We start from the raw sequence: 23,596 nt of genomic DNA, 5'->3' as shown, positions 1-23,596 counted from the left end.
CAATGGGATGCCCGAAGTATTGTAATTAAGATCATTTCTTTTATGTATAGTACAGTTTCCAGACTTGCATTTAGAGAAAATGATAAGAAAACCCTCTGAATGATACAAAACTTAACAACGAACAGTGAGCACGATAATAACAGACTTTAGAAGGACATAGACTAATGCTGAAATGGGCATGTAGCAGGTGAAATGTTATACAGATATGTGCAGAGAATTCACATGCAGAAGATTACAATTTTCTGAAAATGGCAGGTGAGTTTGGGATGGAAATTAAGAAAGTGTTCCTTAGCTTCATTTATGAGGGCATGGAATATAAAAACAAGGAAGTCATGCTAAACATTTACAAATCGTTGATTTGACATCAGCTGCAATAATGTGTATAGTTCTGAACATTACACTGTAAGAATGATATCAAGGCCCTGAAGAGAGTACAAAGGAGATTTACCAGATTGATACCCGGGATGGGGAGTTCAGTTAGATGGAGTGTTTAGAAAAGCTGGTATTGCTCCCCTTAGAACAGATAAAGTTAAAGGAGAAATCTACCAAAGGGATCCAAATTTAGGAGGGGAGTTTGATTGATCCAGTTGGGAGAAATTATTTCCTTTAGTACACGGACCAGTAACCAGAGAACAAATATGCAAAATCACTGGCAAAAGAACAAAAACAGAAATGATGAAAGTAAAGGGTTGTTAATATCTGGAAGATACTATCTAAAATGAGGGTGGAATCACAGTCAAAAGGAGCTTTAAAAAGACCATTGGATGTATACTTAGAGTTGCAAATTACAGGGGGAAGGTGGATTGTGAGACAGAGCTTTCAATGAAGTGGTTGAATGTGCTCCTTCTTGTAGTGAAACTTTATTCCAAAACTCCAATGTCAGTTACACTTCATTGCAGGGTAATTCTGTACAACAGTTACTGAGGTTGATGAAGACCAGCAAAAATAAAAATAAAAACAAATTTCAAAAGCCATATAAATGAGAAACAACTGAATACAAAGATTTATTCTGCAATCCGCAGCCTCCAAGCAAATTATGTGAATGGAGTTCAGCATTGTGCAAGATCATTAAAGTAGCAATTTGTACAAAAATTTTTCTTTTTCATGGTATATAAAATAATTTCAGCCCCTCTGCTGCTTTTAGAATTAATCAGTCAACCTGTTGTCTCAATCATGATATTAAGAACTTTGCAACAAATGCAGTAAAATCTGTGGTTAAAAAGGAAACAAACTGCTTCATCAGTATGAGTGAGTGATAGGCAATTAAAAGGCTGAGGCTCCCCGTCCATCGGTCCCTCCACTTGGCTTGTCTTAATTATACATTATAAAATATAGTTAATTCTCAGTGAGGATTCAAAAATCCTGGATACAACACCATGTAGTTGTAAAGCATTTTTTTGTGTAGACAGAGATATTGCAGATGGTCTAATCCCATTTGAAGTGAATTGGCTGCTGGCTGATCACAAAGAAAAGTTGTTATTGTTAAAAGGACAAACATGTGGCATATGGATTTCAATCAAGGCAGATGTGCAGCCAACTACTTTGCAGCTAAAAAGGTAAAGCAAGGTACTTTCTAAAAGGTGAAATGCTAGAACCTGTGAAGACCCAAAGAGACTTTGTGGTCCAGGTACCTAGATAATTTCAAATACATAAACAGGCACAGAAAATAATTACAAAGACTAATGGAATTCTGGCCGTTATACTTTCTTCTCTGCCTTTAGGCAGGTCTGATCCACAGCCACAACCTCCACCATGGCTGGGGTATGCAGACAGGTCCCAAAGCCACCCGGCAGGAACGGTGATTGGTACCCCACATGGGGCTTAATCTGATTCATACCAGCCAACTGAGTCAATTGGCATTGCAAACCGTTGAGTTTACTGTGGTAGCATGCACTTTTACAGGCATAGTGTAGTGCTGGAATTAGGGATAGAGACAGTAGAGACTCCAATTCTTTCTATCACATGGCTGACTTGAAATATCCCTCCTGCTATTATCACCTGCCACTGGTATATGTTATAATGATTTACAAGTGGGTTCTCAACCTGTTTGATAATGCTGTGCATGCATCATCTTCCTTGGTCATCAAGTCTTGGAGTGGACTTAAACTTAGAGCCTTTGGTTCAAAAGCAGGGATACTACTGATTATATCGCAAGACCTCTCATAATACAAGTAATTAGGACTCATTCCTTAACTGTAAAAAGACTTGGTCAGACCACATCTGGAGTATTGTGGGCACTGTAGCTTAGGAATGATATACTGACCTTTGAGGGTATGCAGAATTATCACGATGATACCTGAATTCCAAGGGTTATATAATTGGAAGAAATCAGACAAATTATGCTGCATTTGAAGCAATCTTCGAAGTTTGAGGTGTTTTAGCTGAAGTTTTTAGGGTATTAGAGAGGGGTGATGGAGTAGATTGGAAGAAACTATTTCTGATAAATAGGAAACCTAGGACTAGAAGTGACATAAGGATATGTTTTTTCACACAGATGATGATATGGTTTGGAACTCCTTTCCTAAAATGATGCCTGATTCAATCTCAGTTTCAAAACTGGCAATTAAGATTGGGATACAAGGCAAAAGTTCTATATGGATTTAGGTCAAAAATTTGCCACGATTTCACAATGGCAGAACAGACTCAGTTGTCTAAATGGCCTTCTCCTGTTCCTATGTCTAAGTATGACTTTTCACCCATCTCACCTTCAAGGACTTTTGCACATACAAATAGATTTCTCTGTTCCTGCACCCCTTTAAAAATGTTTCGTTTATTTATCTTGTTTCTGCTAATTCTTCTCATCAATATATATTACTTCACTGTATCCTATGTTGAATCTGATTTGGCATGTGTCCGTTCATTTCATCAGTCTGAGCATTCTCCTGAGATCTGTTATTCCTCATTGCTTGTACATTTCGGATTTCCAGGACTTTGAAAGTCTGCCCTGTATGTTCAACTCCAGGTTCTCTTCTACATTAAAAAAATGCAGTACAAATACCAACCTCTGAGAAACATTATTGCACTCTTTATTCTGGTGTAAAAGAAACAGTTGCTTGCTACCATGCTATGTCCCTTAGCTAATTTTACAGCACACTGTCTTTGTCCCCCTAAGTCTTAGTTTTGCTAAAAAGTCTTTTATGTGAACTGCAGCAAATATCACTTGAAAGTGTATGTAAACAAACTTTATCACATTACCCTCATAAATCCTCTTTTTATTCATTAACTTGATCATAATGCTGAGCTGACTTCAGTGCACTGTCCATACATTGTAATACATGGTGGACTCTTAACTGCCCTCTACAATGGCCCAGTAAGTCATTAAGTTCAAGGTCATTTAGGGACAGTCTACAAATGCTGGCCTTGCCTGTGACACCTAGATCACATGCAAGAGTTAAAAGAAGTTTCAAAAAGTCCATTAATTATGTGCCAGATTATTGCTCTAACCATTTTGCAACTAACAATGTTAGGAATACTGGCATGTAGTCTAACATGTGTTTGTCTTGGCCCTATTTAAACAGGGGTATTAATAGTTACAATCCTAATTCTTCAGTATAACTTTCAGGTCTGAAGATGACTGGAAGACTGTAGCCAAAGCTGCTGCAATTTCCATCCTGAATTCCTACAGTAACTTAGAATGCATCCTATCTAAACTGAGAGAATTCCCACTGTGACGTGTGCCAAAACTTATAACTTTCTCTTTTTTGCCTACTCTAAAACTATCCACTGTCTCTTTTGCCTTCTTCTATACTGCTCCATTGACAACAAGTTCTTCTGTAGTGAAGACAAACAAAAAAGGGATGAATCTTGTATTTTTTTTATGACTAAGTGCCAGTTGCATCTGATTTTTGGAAGGATGTTTGTCAGGTCACTTAGCAGGATTTCTCACCATATCTCATCAAACTTCCTTATTAAATACCTACCCTGCCCTTATGGTGACTCCATCCTTATCTTTTCACATGCTATTCCCAAAACAACTCATGGAGTTGCAGTTATCTGAAGGACTGGTATCTCTCTTGCAAACAAGATCTTTAAAAACATCATTGCCAATGCTTGTCTAGCTGCACAATCAGCTTTGCCTCTCACCAGCAACATAATGCACAGTCGCCACAAAGCAACACTGTGAATGGCAGACTAGCTGACACTCCCCAAACACATACAACCCCATTCACTCACATTTGTTGCTGTTTAACCACCAGACCCCACAGTTAACCTGTCCTCATAAGATATTTAGACAGGATGTATCTAAGTACCCACTACTCTGTCGCCAGTGCCTAGCAAAGACCTGCAGCCTGTCAATGTCCAGTAGGGGAATATTATAAATAAGTATGCAATAGGATAATGCCAAACATGAACTTTTATTTACAGCAATCAAAAGTGAACACAACCAAAATGAATAGAGACCGCAGTTGCAACACAATGCAAACCAATTCTAGATCATGACCAACAAATAGTCTACAGTCCTTGAATGTCTACTGCACCCAGCTTTCATTTACTGGAGCCGGATGTCAATCAGATCCTGTCTAACTTGTCACACCTGACACAAAGGCAAGTTACTTCACCCCCCAATGTCCTCATCCTCTTCCTCAGTAGACTGCTCCTGTTCCCCCAGTTCCGCAGCATCTATCACATTGCTTGTGGCCTGCTGCAATTGTGCAGAGCATAGCACATCAGGGTGATGGGGTGCACTCTATTTGGACTAACTGGAGTACCCCTAGACCCTCTCAACTCTCCACCACCTTCCTTCCTCCACCCTAATCCCTGACCACTCCACGCTGTGGAATCATATTTTCAGCAGCTTGATTATTTGCTTCACCAGGCCACAGGTCACAACATGTGCACCAATTAGAAGAAGGTGCCATACATGGCTGAGTGACCAACACATTGCATCAAAAAGGGAGTGCTTGCTTCACTCCAACCACCTTCCCATGCAAAATCTCCAATCATTCAACTTTCCATTCTATTCAATGGAACCCATCGTTATACTCACATAACATATGATGAAGCAACGCAACACTCCTCCCACAACACTTGGAAGTTTCAAAAGTAATGGGACTATTCGGCCAGCATTCACTTCTTTTCAAGTCATTGTTGCTAACTTCTGCATCATTGAGATGCTAGTGTTAGATTTGGAAGCACCAACGGCATGGAGCAATTCACCTTTGACTGGCATTTGAAATTTAAACATATTTACTCTGCATTCATTGAAAACGTACAATGATTGTTAAGTGAAGCTGCCGTTTACAAATGATATGCTTCATGTTTCCCTTTCAATGTCCTAGCATCCAGTAGACAGACCCCACGCTTTCACCAATCAAACTAACAAGGACTCTACCCTGCTTGGATGTTGTACCAGCCATTTTCCAGTTGCATTCACATCAAGAGAATGGCAAATGATGGCAGGAAATGTCTCTTGCAGTGGACACCATCAGCACCGAGCTCTACCTCGGTACTCACCCAGAGCTTCCATGTATGCTTTTACTTTACACTGTCCCAAATACCCATTTCCACTCAGCTTCCCCCCTCCCCACCCCACCCCCACAACATGAAACACCCCTCAGCACCCTCAACAATTAACAGACAGATAACCAGGACTGCATTTGCCCCAGAAGTCTGACTGACTTTGACAAACAGCCCTCAGATAATGACTGACCAGGCCACGTGTTGTGCAGCTCCCTGACTGATGATGTGTGCTTTCCCAGACTGCTTGTGATGACCCAACAGGACTGATTAACGCCCACTTCCCAAACTGAACTTGGACATATCCTCTGACTGATTCTGGCCTAAGTGGATGACTGGCCATGGCCGAGCACCTGGACTGTGCCTGTGACTGAAAATACTAGGACCTCTGACTGACCCTTGACAGCAGTGTGGGCCAGTCCCTACCCACTTTCTGACATGGTCATTCAGCATGCAACATGTTTGGTAAGCAGGCTGCTGGCGCATGTTGTAGATGTTAAATTGACACAAAATCAAGAGGTCTTCCTTGACCATCTGACAGACTCCTAATGACTGTCTGAACAAAAAAAGTACATCAAAAAGATAGTATTAATAACCTTTAGGCTCTGGTTGAAGCACAAACATATTAACAGACATACACAAGACAGCATGTATACTGTTAGCATACAGATAGGTGCTAAATGAGCAAGCAGTAAGAGTGGCCAAACAGCTTTGAGATGCAGCCTGGTCCAATCCACGAGCTGGGTGCCCGCCCTGTGCAGTGTCCTTGCTACACATTTCAATCCTAGTTGCTGGTGTGCCCTGCAATGCAGGTCTATGCTCAAGTGTCCCGCAAGTGGATTGAGAGATGGCAAGGGGATTGTGAGGTGTTGGCGTCAAATGCCAATGTCTGTGGATGAGGGGCGGGTGCAGCTGATGGCCATGGATTGGGGCCTGAAATGTGTTTGCTGCTGAGCAACGCAGAGGCCATTCACAGCCTGTGGTGCGCTGAAGGCACCAGGTATACGCTGACATCCATGTCAAGAATTTTCAGCATCTAGCTTGTTCAGTGGGATAGGAAGCTGAATATTAATGAGGCCAGTTGCACTATTTATATAGCATTTAACAAGATATAATTCCCTTCAATTTGAAACTCCATCTTGCCAAACAATCTTGCCTTACCATCTGGCAGATATGTCACATTTATCATATGATTATGCCACAAACTTCACCAAAACTTACACTATTCAAGCCCCAAGGTTCCATCGATAGTATCCATTTTGCACCACTGCCACTAAAAGTGCATACCATTTCCGATTCCATGCTCCTTTTGAGGCTTGTTTACTATTCGTTAGCTTATAAAATACTTTCGTAATTCCTTTTAATAATTGTCATTATTTTATTCTGATGCTCACTGTGCTTCTTTTATTCCTCATTTAGTTCTTCTCTTGCAATCTATATTCAGCTTGATGATTTGCTGTATCATTATTTCTACATTTCAGGCCCCAATCCATGGCCATCAGCTGCACCCGCCCCTCATCCACAGACATTGGCATTTGACACTTGCCAACACCTCACAATCCCCTTGCCATCTCTCAATCCACTTGCAGGACACTTGAGCATAGACCTGCATTGCAGGGCACACCAGCAACTAGGATTGAAATGTGTAGCAAGGACACTGCACAGGGCAGGCACCCAGCTCGTGCTTAAATAATTATTTCTACATTGTATCTTTTTAAAAGCAGAGGCATTTCTTGGAATATCGAGAATGGTAAAGTATTATGGCACGTAAAAGAAAGAAATAAAATACATCAGAGTCCACATGAGCAGCTGCTTGTCTCCCAACCGTGACAGCTGTAAATTCACAGGCAAACTCAAAATTATCTTAAGTTTGGAGAATTTCATTCCTCATTTAAAACCACTGTTGATCCATTTTTAAACAGGCTGTAATAAACTGAATTTGAAATGATTGTTACATTTAGGTAACAATCTGAAAGTGCATATTTGGTTCATTAGAATCTTTATGAACATATAGCAGTAAAGAAACAAAGAAAGAAGGTATAGTACTTAGATTTATACAATATTTTAACAACTTCCAATAATCCATGGGGCTTCACTGCTCTTTGTAAGGAATTGGAGCAGACAATTTGTATGCAGCAAGCTTCCACTCTCATTGAAGAAATTAAGGATCACAGTCTGATGACATAAATATTCAAAATTTTGAGAATTATCATTTTTCTTTGAAAACTTCAGTTTCTTTATGGCATTATCATGGCAGACACCATGCCCATTTCTTGGACTACTGGGAATAAACCACGTTGTAAGGACAGACAAGCACATTACCTCATCAGATAAAAATTAATTTACCATCAAATTATTGACCTGATTATCTTAATAAATGGTAGTTTTATCTAAAGGCAGCAACCATTAGTAATTCTGTTGACTCTACATATTTGTAAAATTACAAAACAGTAAATGAGTATTTGATTTATTTCATACATGATATATATATATATAAAGTAAAAGTGACACAATTTTCTTAGCATGAAAACGTTTTCTTATTTTAAAAGTAAGTGTTTTTGGAGGTAACTATCCTTTGGTATTCATTTTCTGAATCTCTGTGCTATGGTAATTTATACCCTTCCAAATCATCAGAAAAATTCATATCTTGAATTGTGCTTTCTGCTGTGCTATTTTCTCCCCCTCTTTTTATTCTGGTCAATGTGTATTTATTTCTGCCCTGTCAAGCAGTCTAAACATTTCTTCCATGAGGAACAGTATAGGAATATAAGTTGTAAAAATTTATAAAGAATAGTCTAAAGGAAAAATAAGGCCCTCACTCATGCATTATGTTACTCAATTTGATTGAACCTGACAAAATTGGATGATTTTTAAATATTAAGCCCTTTAGAGAGTCTCTTCAGAGGACATTATCTCAGATATTTAAAAAACATTAATGACGACTATTAAAAACACACTGTACAACATGCTTTATTCATAAGCAGGTACAGAAGGCATTACATCACATTTGGTACAACAAGCAACTAAGCAATGTTCATCAATTCTAACTTTGGCACAGCAATGTCAGCCTGACAAAGTGTGTACCCCGGTTTAATTGTGAAGGGTAAAACAGATACCCCTTTACTTAGACCAAACAAGACTCCATTTACAACTTTTGTTTAGTGCTAAGTTTAGCTGCCAGTGACATAAAGAGTGTTAAGACACCACATGACAACTGTGCGTACTATAATATCAAACAGCTCAACTCTCAAGTTTATGACTTTAGAAAAGTAAAATGGGCCAGTTTTATAGAAATCTCAGAATGACTCAGCACCTTCATTTGCAAAATCTGTTTTGTCTGTATCATAGATTTGCTATTATAAAGCTCCCCTCTACATAACATGCTTCTTCCACCCATTTCCTCCCCACCTCCCAGCAGCCCCCCCACCAGATATTCATTTTTACTTCGGAAAGTTCGTTTGCTTTAGGGCAGTTTAGGTTTGTGTATAATATTCATCCTGAATCAAGGAATTGTGGAGGGGATTATATATTATACACAGGAGGTTTCATTGAATAAAATCATGACAATAGTATACTGTATTAATCTCAGTTTGTTTTATTTACAATGGTCAAGTATTTATATTTCATTACCTCCCATTAAATATCTCTTACGGTATAACTACTCTGATGTCATATTGGTTATCGCATCACTTCACAAAACATTTGAATAACCTTTAGAGCTTCAAACACAACATTAAGCTTTTGTAAGCTTTTTACTATTGTGACACAGCAGGATAACTTTCGGGGAAGTCAGGAAATACTCCTCATATTCATCTCAATGAATAAAACCTTACATTGTACCATCCATCTCATGAAAAATAAACGGTATTTAACAATTCTTCTTCAGGTAGTCTTTATATAAATTTAAATGGAATTTACAATATGCAAGTTCAAGGTCTTTGTCATACTGATGTAACGAGTAGCTTATCAGGCTGACAAAAGAGTTGAATACTGAAAAGGTGAAGAGTTGAAAGAGATGCAGCTTCAATGTCCCCTGCTGATTTGCAACCATTTATAAAGGGTACACATTCTTCAAAGCCATTATGTTTGAAAACTGCTTAAGGGCTGCAACAGCAAGGACTGCAAAGCATACAACATTTAGGACAGAAAGTGAGTCAGGGACATCCCTATCTAAATAGTCTTTTAAAAAATTAACATGACTGAACAAGCAAATTCTCTCAAGAATCCAAAATGGGTTTCTGCCTCCATACTTGTTCATCTCTGACGTAGAAAAATCTCTTGCTTATCAGCATTTTTTAAGAACATTAAGGAAAATAAAAGTCTACCATACTTAAAGCAAAAAAAAATTGTGGAAACATAATTGTTAAGATGTGAAAGGTTATATTCCAGGTTGTACAACTATAAGTTTCAAGCCCAATTGTCTCTCCTAAGAGCATGTGTCAAGCTGCTTTGTTGGAAATTCTACCACAAATAACAAATGGAATAAAAGCACAATACTATACTTGCTGGGGTAGTATGCTTTACTATGCCCTCTGCAGGACAAACAGTGGTAAGGAATATGATGTAAGGCTAAAGATTCACTATGGGATCTTCTCTTTTGTGTACACAAGCTGTTACAAGGTGGTGCCTTTGATGAGACAGAAACATTAAGGAGCTAAGTTCCTTTCGGTGGTGTCCATTTCAAACAGCTGGAGTCTATGGTTTTGTTTCCATTCGTTCGTTTTGCTTCTTTGGCCAGCCACTCATCTATTAGGTCCTGAAGTGAAATTTAAAAAAAAAGTTATGGAATAACTGACAACAAATGCATGCAATCAACATTTTCAATACGTTTTATTGATATTAAGCTTTCACTGACAATTTATCAAAAGATGGTTGCAATTTAAGAATACACAGTACTGATTTAAAATTTGTCACCGTCCATTTTAATGCAATAAAGTCGTGACCTGAACCAAAATTCATCTTAGGGATCTTAAAATGTTACCTGAGATACAAGCCAGTAAAAGGTCTGTGTTTAATAACAAGTCACTGCATGAATACAATTTCCTCTGGAAAATATTGGATGAAGCATTAAACGTGTGCCCTATCTGTCAAATCAAATGGATGTAAAAGATTTTATGGTGCTACTGCAGAAGAGCAGGGGCATTTTCTTGGCTTCATGGCCAAGATGTATCATTCAAGAAACATTGTTCAAACAGACAGCGCTCCAATGATTTTTGGCTCTTCTGCATAAATCGACTGCTCAGTTTGTCTACAAAACAATATCGGCTACTCAAAAAGTATTTGTTGGTTGTGAAGCACTTTGATACTTAGATGTCAAAGGCAGTATTTAAAACAAGTTTTTCTTTTCCTTGATAACACTCATGCAAACTAAGAATTACTTTACCAGTTCCAACAAGTCAATCATAAGGCTTCCTACAGGAGTTTGGGGCTTGGGGAAAAGAGGTGCTACACTAAATGGTAAACTTGTTAAAAGGGAACAGTTTTGTTATGCATAGCAGTAAAAAATGCTACTCTCTGTACCTGTAAAGGGTGACGTATTTCAGCACTACTTCCGATGTGAAAAGTGACAGATATTTTCCAATTAACCAGCCCAGAGATGTTATTACACACCTCTTGAGCAGGTGGGACTTGAACCCAGGCATGCAAGGGGTGATAATAAACATAATCGTTACCATCAAACTTTATTACCTGTCGTTTTAAAACCAAATGTTTTCCTTTCCAGTATTTCAGCATCTGTAATGCCTGAAGGGTGCTGACAATGTCCACAGGATTAACTGCAGTTTCTTGACTGATTTCTACAAAAATAAGATGTTTTTGGTATTGTTTTATACTGATACAATATAAAAATGGCTGCTCTGATAAACAAATGTCCATCTATAGGACTTCAACATCAATGTAACATAGACTACGAACAATTGCAGTGCTGGCTCCCAAAATGAAATGCTCCTCTCATGATATATGGCACAATCCACTCCAGAAAACTGCACACTGCTTTGCATCAAATCAGACTGTACTCTAGCTCAGTACTTGTGATGCTATTTTATAGAATTTGCAAGGTGAATCTACCCTGAAAATAAGCTAAGAGTAGATTAAATCTATAAAAGGAAAAAAAAGCACCTGTTTTCTCAAACTTCAACTTATGGATTATTTTATACAGGTTCTACTCATTGACATTTTGTTTGAACAATTCACGGTGAAATATCTGATCTCTCAATATACCACAAAATGCATGAAGAATGTTAAATTCATATATTAGAATTTGCATTCGAACCAGAACAATTCAATATAAATTTCATCCAGCATACGGGAAGCTCAGTTGATCATATAATAAATCTGGACAAATACACAAAATACACACAAATGTAAATATTTTTACCATCTGTAAAATTAAAAATCAATCTAGCTGCTCAAACCTTGGCAAATCTCTGAAACTGAACATTCGCTTTGCTTTTCAGAAATCAAAGATAAATTGTAATAGTGAACATAGAATTCAAAAAAATGATGCTAAAAATGCAGCACTCAAATTCCTAATCAAAAACTGCCCGTGAAACGGCTGCTAAAGCAGCACAATGCAAGTGATAATAAAGATGATCTTCTATTTGTCTGTATTAGAGTCGCAAATCATTATCTATTAAGGGCAAACTGAAAGATGCTTAGTTCCAAGGTAAATGGCACAGTCTACAAGGTATATACATATGTTTTATCATAACCACACAATGTTTCTTTTGTCATAACATTCTGTTATATATTATAGTGCACATATCTTGACAGCATATTTAAAGAAGTCTGACTAACAAGGCCAAAGCACTTGTAATGTCTGTGATCAAACAATAAAGTGACTTTCCAGCAATGAAGGCTCGACAAAATCGCTGACAAGTATTCTTGGCAAAATTTTCTCCTTCTAAGAAAATATATAACTTCTGCCATGGAACATTTGGTCATGACCAAATGGACATGTTCCAAAAGACATTCAATATTCAAAAGGTTTAATCTGTGCTGTTTTACTTCAGTGATAGGTCTCATTGGAAATATACATGCATTTTTTTTAAAGAATTGCAGTTCACTGCTTTTGTGACAAGTTTACATCCAATTACATGAATTGCATGCTTGAAAATCAAAAAGTCGAACTAGCATGGCTTTAATGGATAACTGGCCCCTCTACTTGAATTACTACTGATGACACTATGATGTAATTGATCTTCCAACTCGTAGTTTCAAAGAATAATCTTAAATATGTCAAGAAAAATAAAGCACTGCATTCAAGATCAATGTGCATATATGCAACTTCTATTGCTGATTCCGTGCAATTAATAAAATTCCCAAAATCAATTTTGAATTCTCTTTGGAAGTCAAAATATTACCCAATTCATACATCTTGCAAAACGATGACCACTAAAGAGGCTGATTTCTAAAGCTGGTTTATTGCATCCACAATTTCATGCACTTATATACCTGACTAGATTCTACCTCCACTACCTCAATTTCAGCTTCTTTCTGAAAGTAAAAATCAATCTCCCTATAGGATTTTCTGTACTACTTTTCAATCCCTGGCCAAGAGGCAGAGTAGACAATCTGTTCTGTAGGCCTGTCAATACCACTCTTTGGCTGCTGGCAAGGAAGTGCACAAACTACAAATGAATACTTTTCTTCTAATCATCTTCACCGTGTACTCATCTCGTACCAGATATCCAAATAAGAACAAAACAATGATCAAGAAATCAGCAAAGAGAATTGGTGGGGGGAAAATAGCAACTGTAAGCTCGCACTTTCTGGTACTGTAAAATGTAGCAACAGCATTTTGTGGTACTGTCTGCACATAGATCATAAGAGTCTTTGATTGTCTTGTTGATTAAAGGCATCAGACAGTGCATCACACTTAATTCATTAGGGGGGTGGTGCTGAATGGCTGCTTGTAACTGGGGAACTACAATTGTAGTTGCATTGCTATTGGGTTGATCTAGCCTGAGATAAGATCAGTGGACAGACAGGTGTGCAGTAGGGGTGAAATGGATGATGCGGTCATGCAGTTAAAGCATCAAATAGTAAGCAAACCCTTTTATTTTATTACACTTGTCAAGAACACAAATCATAACATAATAAGACATCTTTCATAGTATGCTTTGAATAATTAATGGAAAATCTGAAAGTGCTGTGAATATAACTAGTCTATTTTTGGTAACGATATTTGATAAAAGGAAAAAAGGAAATTGTAAATGGCTGCAAAATATTTCAAACCAAAAGCACAGGGTCCAGACGGAAGACATTATATTAATTACTGAAATTTGAGTTTTGATCTATTTTCACCTTTGATAGAGATTTCCTTGCCCTGAAAGTTGTGCAAATACCGTAGTAGAACTTCCTTCCAATAGCTGCGGTAGCTGATAAGCCCCAGGTCAGACAGGGGACGTTCTGGGGAACCGACTTTTTCTTCTACTTTGGACAGCAAATAGCCTTTTACAGGGAAATAAATTGTTATAAAAGTGAATTCAATTAGGAAAATATGCTGTACTTTTTAAATTCTTAGCATGATTGTTATGATCTTATTGGGGACTGTTATCATTCAAAGGAGGAATCTGACCACCCAGCAATTAACTGACAACATAACATCTTATGTCTTTCACAAAACGTTACTGTATATCAAAAATACTTAAATAAGCGTTAATATCTTAACTCAGCTTAAAAAGGCTTATGCTTTAAAATCGGTATATTTCTAAAACATATGAGCATGACATCAGCCATATGTAAATGATAACGGTAATTAGTTGCCAACTTGAATTTAAAAACAAATTACACAATCAGGCCATTCAGATTTTTCAATCTGCTCCTCCATTGGCATTATCACGGCTGATGTGATTGTGATCGAATTCCATTTTTCCCCCTACTCACTAAACACTTTGACTCCATTGTCAGTCAAGAATCTAACTCTGCCTTAAAATATTCAACCCTGAGTCAACTGTTCTCTGGTGCAAAGAACTCATGACTCTCAGAAAACAATTCTTATTTCTTCCCTAAATGAAAGATTCCTAATTTTTTTAAACTGTATCCCTGGTTCTCATCTTTCCGACAGCAGCAACATCCTCTCACTATCTCCCCTACTAAGTCTCCTCAATCTGTTATATGTTTCAATAACTTCAACAGGTAAGGGATCGAACTGTCCAAGTGTTCTCCATAACACCTTCATCTCAGGAATCAGCTGAGTAAACCTTTGCTGAAATGCTTAATGCAAATGCATCCTTTCTTAAGCAACAAGACCAAAACTGTGTAGAGTACTCTATATGTGGTCACATCGATGCTTTTTACACCTGTAGAAAAACTGTTCCTACCTTTCTATTACATTTCCCTTGCAATCAAAATATTCCAAATGCCTTCCTAACCATTTATTGTACCTGCATCTTAACTGCATACCTATAGCCACAGAGTTCTCAAATCTCCATTTAAATAATATTCTTCCTGCCAAAGTGGACAAGCTCACATGTTCCAACACCATACATCATTAAGGATGGCGCGGTGGCTCAGTGGTTAGCACTGCTGCATCGGAGTGCCAGAGACCTGGGTTTGATTCCATTCTCAGGTCTGTATGGAGTTTGCACGCTCTCCCCGTGTCAGTGTGGTTTACCACCGGGTGCTCCAGTTTCCACCCACAGTCCAACGATGTGCAGGTTAGGTGGATTAGTCATGTTAAGAGTCTAATGATGACTATGCACCCATTGCCAATTGTTGGAAAAACCCATCTGGCTCACTAATGTCCTTAGGAAAGGAAACTGCCATCCTTACCCGGTCTGGCCTACATGTGACTCCAGACCCACAGCAATGTGGTTGACTCTTCACCCTCTTCTGGGCAATTAGGGATGTGCAATAAATGCTGGCCTAGCCAGCGACGACCTCATCCCGTGAATGAATGAGTAAAGGAAATTACCCATATACTCAGAGATGTGTAGGCTAAGTGGATTAGACATGAGAAACGCAGGATTACAGGGAATTAAGGTTGGGGGGATGGGGATGGGTTTGGCTGGGATCCTTTTCGGAGGGTTGGTATGAATTCAATGGGCCAAATGGACTGCCTCCGCAGTGTAGGGATTCTATAACACTCGATCTGCCAAATTTCTGTGCACTCGACCTACCTATATCCCTTTGCAAACTCCCTTATGACCGCTTCACAACTTATTTTCCTATCTCAGTGACATCCACAACATTGGCAACCATTCACTCGATCCCTTTGTCCAAGTAATTGATATGGATTGTAAATAATTGAGGCCCCAGCACTGACCCCTGTAGCAGCTGGCGTTAGTGAAATTCTACAGGGGTCAGCGTTGAGACCACAACTATTCACATTACACATTAACGATATGAATGGAGGAACTGAGGGCAGTTGCTAAGTTAGCAGGTGACACAAAGAGAGGGAGAGGGGCAGGCTGTGTTGAGGAAGCGGGGAGGCTGCAAAAGGACAGACAGGCTAGGAGATTGGGTAAAGTAGCGGCAGATGGAATACAATGTGGAAAGGTGTGTGAGGTTATGCACTTTGGTAGGAAGAATAGAGATATCGGCTATTTTCTAAACAAGGAAAGGTTTTGGAAATCTGAAGCACAAAGGGACTTCGGATTTCTAGTTACGGATTCTCTTAACATTAACACACAGGTTCAGTTAGCAGTTAGGAAGGCAAATACAATGTCAACATTCATGTCAAGAGGGCTACAACACAAGGGCAGAGATGTACTATTGAGGTTGTATAAGACTCCAGTCAGACCGCATATGAAATATTGACAGCAGTTTTGGATGTGCTGGCATTGGAAGGGGTCCAGAGGAGGTATAAGAAAGATCCCAGGGATGAAAGGCTTGTTACATGAGGAGCAGTCAAGAACTCTGGGTCTGTACTCAGAAGGACGGTGGGGGTTTTGGGGGGGGGGGGGGGCAGTGTTGGAATCTGACTGAAACTTACAGCATACTGAGAGGCCTAGATAGAGTGGACATGGAGAAGTTCTTTCCACTAACAGAAGAGACTAGAAGCTGAGAGCACAGCCTCAGAATGAAGGGACATCCCTTTAGAACCAAAATGAGGTGGGATTTCTTCAGCCAGAGGTGGTTAATCTGTGGAACTCACTGCCACAGAAGGCTATCAGAGATAGACAGGTTCTTGATTAGTAAGGGGATCAAGGGTTACCAGGGAGAAGGCAGGAGAATGGGGTTGTGAAACACATCAGCCATGATCAAACAGCAGAGCAGACTCGATGGGCTGAATGGCCTAATTGTGCTCCTATACCTTATGGTTACCCCTTACGCCATTTCTTTTGTGATTTGGCACCATGATGAATTACTTCTAGAAATCCAAGTACACCACGTTTACATGTTATTCTTTATCATGTTGTTTTCTACTTCAATAAATTAATTGTGCATTATTTCTCTTTTACAAAACCATGTTGATCTGCCCGAGCATATTAAAATTTAAGTGCCCAGCTATAATTTAATAGCAGGTTCCAGCAATTTTGTATGTCAGATGTGAGATTAAGTTTCTTACAGTCTGGCTCCCTTCTTTCTTGAATGGAGGAGTTACTTTTGCTATTTTCCAATCAAAGGCTCCATTTCAAGATCTAGATAATTTAGGAAAATTAAAACCAATGCACCTATAATGACAGACAGGTTTTTTTTTAAAGAAAGATCCTAGAATGAAATCCATCAAAACCTGTGGACTCATCAGTCTTTCATTCTAATAATTATGATCAACATATTTTAAATGGCCCACAAGGGCAGCAAAAGTATATCCTTATTACTGACAACATGTCTACAAAAGTGTGGATGAAGCAACATGTGGGAATTCTGCCAATCCAAAGAGTTGATGATTAGTCGATCACTGCCAAAGGGAAAAAAAAGCATCAGGCAATCTCTGTTTTTCAGAAATCTATCTGACCTCATCAATGTAAAATTCCTTGAAGTCACAAACAAAAAAGGGCCAGGCAGATTAAAATCAAATAAAACCCTATATCCTACAATCCTTGTGGGGAAGAGTAATCAAAGTTCAAAATACCTACAATTTCCCTTTCCTCAAAGCTGCAACTAATAACCCTCTGTAGTATACTTATCCATCAATTATAAAGCATTCACCAGCTGACGAGCTATCAACATACTTTTATAAATAGGAATGTATGAAGCATCACATTAGACCAATGCAAACTAACTTAATCTATAAACATGTCTGGACTTCTCTTTACGCTAAATAGAACTTGAATTAGCATTTAGGAGCTCATCTTGTAAGGCATGACAATCACTTCAACTTAACTATTAACACTCATTGATATTACCAAACAACTAATTAAAGTTGAACACCGCCAAAAGGAACTACAGCAAACTGTTTTAAAATCAGAACAGAAAATTGGAGAAATTTTAACTGAGGTTTTTACAATTTTAGAGCTCTTCCTTGCAAGGCAGTGGAAGAAGGGTCACCGAAAATATTTAAGGCAGAAGCGAATAGATTTTATTAGACAATAGAATCAATGGCTATCAGTAGCAGATAGGAATGTGAAATTCAACCCATAAATAGATCAGCTATGGTCTTACTCAATGCCAGAGCAGGCTCAAAAGGCCTAATGACCTAATTCTACTCCTAATTTGTCTGCATGTACAAGAAGCTTCAAGTCTGCCACTCATCAGATAAGGATGCAAGAAACAGACTTGGGAATTTAAAAAAGTAACACCAATTTAGAACATAATTTTTTATTACTATCTACCCTTTCCAACTCTGAGCTAAGACACATTCTTCAGAGAATTGTGGGAAACTGAAAAAAATACAATAAATCTGAAGTTACAATATGACAGTTGACAATATTGGCTCAAACTATTAAAATGAATATTCAAAAGGAAAGAACACACATTTCTGAAACAAAAAAAAGTTCAGGAGTGGTAGAGAGTGGCCCTTAGAATTCCAGTAATAATGCTCAGTTCTCTAGAATTAAGTAGTGTTTAGATCAGCATAGATTACAGAGACCATTTGGTCCTTGTACCTCATGCTTCCACAGAAACAATCACAATACTCAGACTTTCAGTGAGGCCAGAGTTTTTGTTTCATTAAATAGAACTGAATTCTGTATTCAAGATGCAGCCTGGCTGAAGTGCTATCCAGCATCAGCAAGGTGGCCTCACACATTACTGAACTGGCATGGAATTTTGTTTGCTTTGTTACCAGTGGCACAGTGGTTAGCACCGCTGCCACACAGCATCAGGGAGTCAGGTTTGATTTTAGCCTTGCTCGACTGTCTGTGTGCATGCTCTCCCAATGTCTGCATATGTTTCTCCCGGGTGATCTACTTTCTTCCCAGAGTCCAAAGATATGCAGATTAAGTAGACTGGCTGTGCTAAATTGCCCCATAATGTCCATGGATGTATAGGCTAGGTGGATTAGCCATGGTAATCCACTGGATTAGGGTTACAGGACCAGGGTATGGGATACTCTTCAGTGGGTTGGTGCTGACTCGATGGATCAAATGGCCTCTATCTGCAGTGTAGGGATTCTATAATTCTATGACCTCCTGACACCCAGTGGCCAGGCTGAAGGGTCGAGTCTAATCACTGATTTCTTTCACTGTCTTCCAAATACCTGCTGTTCATGGAGGTTGCTCATTATTTTAATCCGAAACCTTAAAACTTTGCGCATAACTGTCATGACTCTGCTACTTGTAAATTCTGTACATGTCCTTCTATTGTTCTTTGCCCACTTCATTGAATCAAACTTCTTCTTCAATGATGATTCAAACATGACTCCTCATATTGACACTTTTAGGTTGCATCAATCTCGCTCAACTGTGTTACTGCAAGTCTTCCCTTTGACAGCCTAGCACAATGATCATGAACAGTAAACCAGATAATGGCATTCCCACAAAGCTGAGTAACGGAGTAGAAAACATGGAGGAGGATGGTGTTGTTTACAGTGTTAAGTTTTGCAGAAAGGCCAGTATATAAATTTCACAAATTTCACAACACCGATATATGTGACCAATTTCAAATAAATTTCTGAATCTATGTGGTTATATACACACTAAAAAAATAGCTTTCAGACTTAGCACAGTACTTAAAATGTACTCCATTCCATAAAAAGGGACAAAAAATGATCAATCAGTAATAATTATGGGATGATAAATAAGATCTTCTGAATTACAAACACCCTAAAGATATTCAGAAATCAATTAACCGTTTGATATGCTGGGATAAAGACATGTAAAAGGAGAAATCATGCAGTGAAACCACATTTAGTCAGGTCAATGTCGAGCAGTAAAGCGTCAAATAGTCACTATCATTAACTTTCAATACTTACTGAAGTCAATTAGCATTTTCCCAAAGCCTTGCCTCATATACTGAGGCATTGTTAAAATGCATGACACATTATAGTTGAGGAATGAATTCTTCTCCTGAAATAAAAAAAATCAATCATTTGGTTATATACAGCACAGTTGACTTAAACATGTTCAAATCAGCATTTCAACATTTTCATCCCTCTAACAAAGCCATGAATTTGAAAGCCTCACTAGATTCAATGGTGACTCTTCATATTGACACTTTTAAATTGTATCAATCTCATTCAACTGTGCTGTTATTGCAAGACTTCCTCTTGACAGCCTAGCACAATGATCATGAACAGTGAACCAGATAATGGCATTCCCACAAAGCTGAATAACAGAGTAGAAAAAGTGGAGGAGGATGGTGCTGTTTAGTATTAAGTTTTGCGGAATGGCCGATATGGGCAAGGAGCGATACTGTACCACAGTCACGAAGGATGTCTTTGATAAATTTGATTATTGCTGTGGCTTAGGCGGAAACCCGATTCAGAATTTCAAACATGGACTCGTAGGAAAGACATGCCTAGATCTGGGAGGTGTAAAACACATTCAAGGTCTCTGGGATTTACATCTGAATTCTCGGATATTCCTAGAGTTAGCTATATCTGTTGGCAAGAAAACGCTGTCAGCACAATGGACTGAGCAGGATGTAAACATCTTGATCTTTTTTTTCTAGTATCAGATGTTGGTAATACCAGTAAATATGGTGTGTTGTGCACACCTGCCTGCTCCTGGCCCATATCCCTCCAAACCTTGCCTATTCACGTACTCATTTAAATGTATTTTAATCATAATTGTGTCTACATCCACCACTTCCTCAGGAAGTTCATTCCACGTTCAAACCACCCTTTCTGTAAAAGATTTGCCCCTCATCTTTTTTTAAATCTCTCTCCTCTCACCCTAAAAATATTCCCCCAGTCTTGAAATCCTCCATTTTAGGGAAAAGACACCCACCATTAACCCTTTGTTAATATTATCCATATCCTTAGAATAAATTATTAAATTCCTTAGAATAAATTATTAAATTCCTCAGATCTACACTAAGTCCATCAGTAACTAACCTTCAAAGATCCCCATTTATTTGGAGCAATTTTCTAGACAAATTAGACAAAAACTTCAGCAATACTCAAAATGCATAACTGCAGAATTAGAATGTTTAAGTTATTAGGTCATATGAACCCAAAGGATTTATCTCTATTTTTCAGTGGATGTGGTTTCTTCTGAGATTTCGAAGGTACAATAAATGAATATTTTTGTTTCTAGTAATGACAAAGAGGAGCTGATGCTTTTGGATTCACTCAGAACGCATAGCAGATTGGCTTGAGAAATAATTGATATCATCCATGCAATTATTTCCCAAATGACTTAAATAACTGTGTAGAGTTCATTCATTCATGTGTAAGTTGAATGCACAGTATACAAGGTCTCCCGAGTCAGATAGACTTTGAATGAATCTTGAGTATGGATCAAAGATACTGCATATCATGTGTAATAGATTCTCTTGTGTTGGTAAACACAAAAAGTGCAACAGCAGGTCATCACAGAATGAGGTTTGGTAGACTTGTATGTTACAAACTAATTAAATTCTCTCAAAGCACTTCTAACTTAAGCTTCCTATAGAGGGGTTAAGCACTTGCTTCAGGTATTATGAATTCTGTGGTGGGGTTATAAATTTGAAAAAGTAATTGTATATTGTAAATTGTTTTCTTAGCCATTCCCTTGATAAATAAACCTGCTGTATGGAGATATCTCATCTTCCAAACTGCACAAAATATTTTTCATGATTTACTATAAGAAGTGAAATAAATCACAACGGAGGAACAAAATTATTTATTAAGCCGAACAATTCGAGCAGTTTAATTTTTTTTCACATTAATTTGTGGAGTTTGCACATTTGCCTTGTGTTTGCACGAGTTTCCTCCGGGTGTTCTGGTTTCCTCCCACAGTTCAAAGATGTGCAGGTTAGGTGGATTAACCATGCTGAATTGCCCATAGTGTCCAAGGAGATGTTGGTTATGCGGGTTAGCCGTAAGGAGAGCAGAGATAGGGTTATTTTTTTGCAGGGGAATGTGGAGTCTGGGTGCAATGCTCTTCGGAGAGTTTGTGTGGACTAGTTGGGCCAAACGGCCTGTTTCCATACTAGGGATTCAATGAATGAAATCACTATCTATCACATATCTATGCATGTACATAAGCTGGATACATGTTGCCACTTCAGTGACCGATACAAAACGAGCTCACAATGTCCTCAAGTGAAAAAATTAACAACTTAAGAGTGGAACAAAATTAGTAACATCTATAATAAAAAAGAAAATAAAAGGCTGGTAATTATTATTGAAGCAAATAGCTCATTAAAAGACTGTGCAAAGGCAGATCAAATAAATACACTGGGACTGAATTTGAACCAAACATGTCATGATGCGCCCTGGGGGTTGGACATTTTTCACTACAGCAGATTGGAGAAAATAAATTGCGCCACAAATTTCTGGAATTCTGAGCTTATAAAAAAGGATCTGACTTTAGTACAAACGACAGAACGTACAGTCAATGTCTTTAACTAACGAGCTTTAAGGATTCGGAAAGAAAGAAAAAGCAAGGCTGGATTGAGAGGAGGTAGGAAGAAAAAGCAATTTTAAAAAATGCAAAACTTTACATGCAACTTTATAAAAAAACTCCAAAAACAAATTCAGTAATGAAACATCATAGTTATTATAAATGCTCCATTTTGGAGCCAAAACTGATAAGTGGAATTTCAAGAACATAAACCTTGCCCTCCTACTGAAAAGTAGCAATCCTAACTTTTTAAATCGCAAGTTGAGTTTACTGCAACAGTGCAAACACTGCAATTTACTGACACTCACAGGGAGATTCACTGAGCTCTCATGATAACTACTGCTGAGCAACACAAAAGGAGCCAACAATTTGCAGCAGGTTACAACTCATGATATCTCTTCCTAACCACAAAACTATTTACATACCTATGATTAGCAGCACACATTAATCTTGCTGTTATTTTGCAACAAATGCAAGTCCATTATTTGTATAATATTTTGTGAACATTAATTTGTAGCCTAGGTTTTCAAATACGCCATACACGCTCTGTTGCAGAAAACATTACACTCAAATTGAGATGAGGGTAGAACATGCAAATAAAACTGTTAACATCCTGTACCTTGGAGAAATAGCCAACAAGGTGACACCCTGTGTTATCAGCTTCTGTCATCACATAAAACAAGAACGGTTCTACATCATAATATAACGTCTTGTGGTCCAAAAATAACTTAGCCAAAAGACACAAGTTCTGGCAGTAAATCTAGAGCAAAAAGAAAAGAAAATATTAAGGAGACCAGTTAAAAGAAACGCTTGCCAGATAAGAAACTGAAAACTTCTTCACCGAGACAGGATTAAACATTGTTTAAACAATTATTTTTCATTCCCATAAACCATGCTGAGACAATAGTCTACTGTCACTAGCCTGGTTTTAATAACATACTTATGCGGCCTTTCTATATATGAGCCAAGTATGTTCAGCATATACAATTAATTGGGAGCGCACATACACTTATGAAATAGAGATCATCAAAAATAAGGCTGATTCTCACTTTCTTAGTGAGAGGAACCGAGACCAAGTACATTGATTTTACTGTTGATAACTTTAGTAACAATCAACTCAAAATAGACCAAACCAGAATTTTCTACACCGGGCATAGTCTTTGCCAACTTATTCAAAAGGGTGAAAGGAAATCTCTAGACTTCTTGCAAGGGTAAAAATGTAAATTCAACTTCTCCAATGCTGCAAGTCTTACAATTGGGTCTTT

General features: G+C 38.2%; 1 protein-coding gene across 1 annotated transcript in view; it reads right to left on the bottom strand.

The window, feature by feature from the left end:
* Window positions 1–8,411: 8,411 nt before the first annotated feature.
* Window positions 8,412–23,596, bottom strand: part of LOC125486549 (histone acetyltransferase KAT7-like) — a 15,804-nt gene continuing 619 nt past the window's right edge. Inside the window, exons 2-6 of the mRNA XM_048614402.1 lie at window positions 22,951–23,091; window positions 19,757–19,850; window positions 13,762–13,908; window positions 11,146–11,252; window positions 8,412–10,213 (exon numbers count right to left, since the gene is read on the bottom strand). Of these exons, the coding sequence (XP_048470359.1) occupies window positions 10,112–10,213; window positions 11,146–11,252; window positions 13,762–13,908; window positions 19,757–19,850; window positions 22,951–23,091 (591 nt within the window). The 3' untranslated portion in view covers window positions 8,412–10,111. The remainder of the gene's footprint in view (window positions 10,214–11,145; window positions 11,253–13,761; window positions 13,909–19,756; window positions 19,851–22,950; window positions 23,092–23,596) is intronic.

The sequence above is a fragment of the Rhincodon typus genome, chromosome 30, assembly GCF_021869965.1.
Source record: "Rhincodon typus isolate 14 chromosome 30, sRhiTyp1.1, whole genome shotgun sequence".
In the NCBI taxonomy this organism is placed as follows: domain Eukaryota; kingdom Metazoa; phylum Chordata; class Chondrichthyes; order Orectolobiformes; family Rhincodontidae; genus Rhincodon; species Rhincodon typus.
The sequence above is the reverse complement of the archived record's forward strand: the minus strand, read 5'-3'. Positions and strand labels throughout refer to the sequence as shown.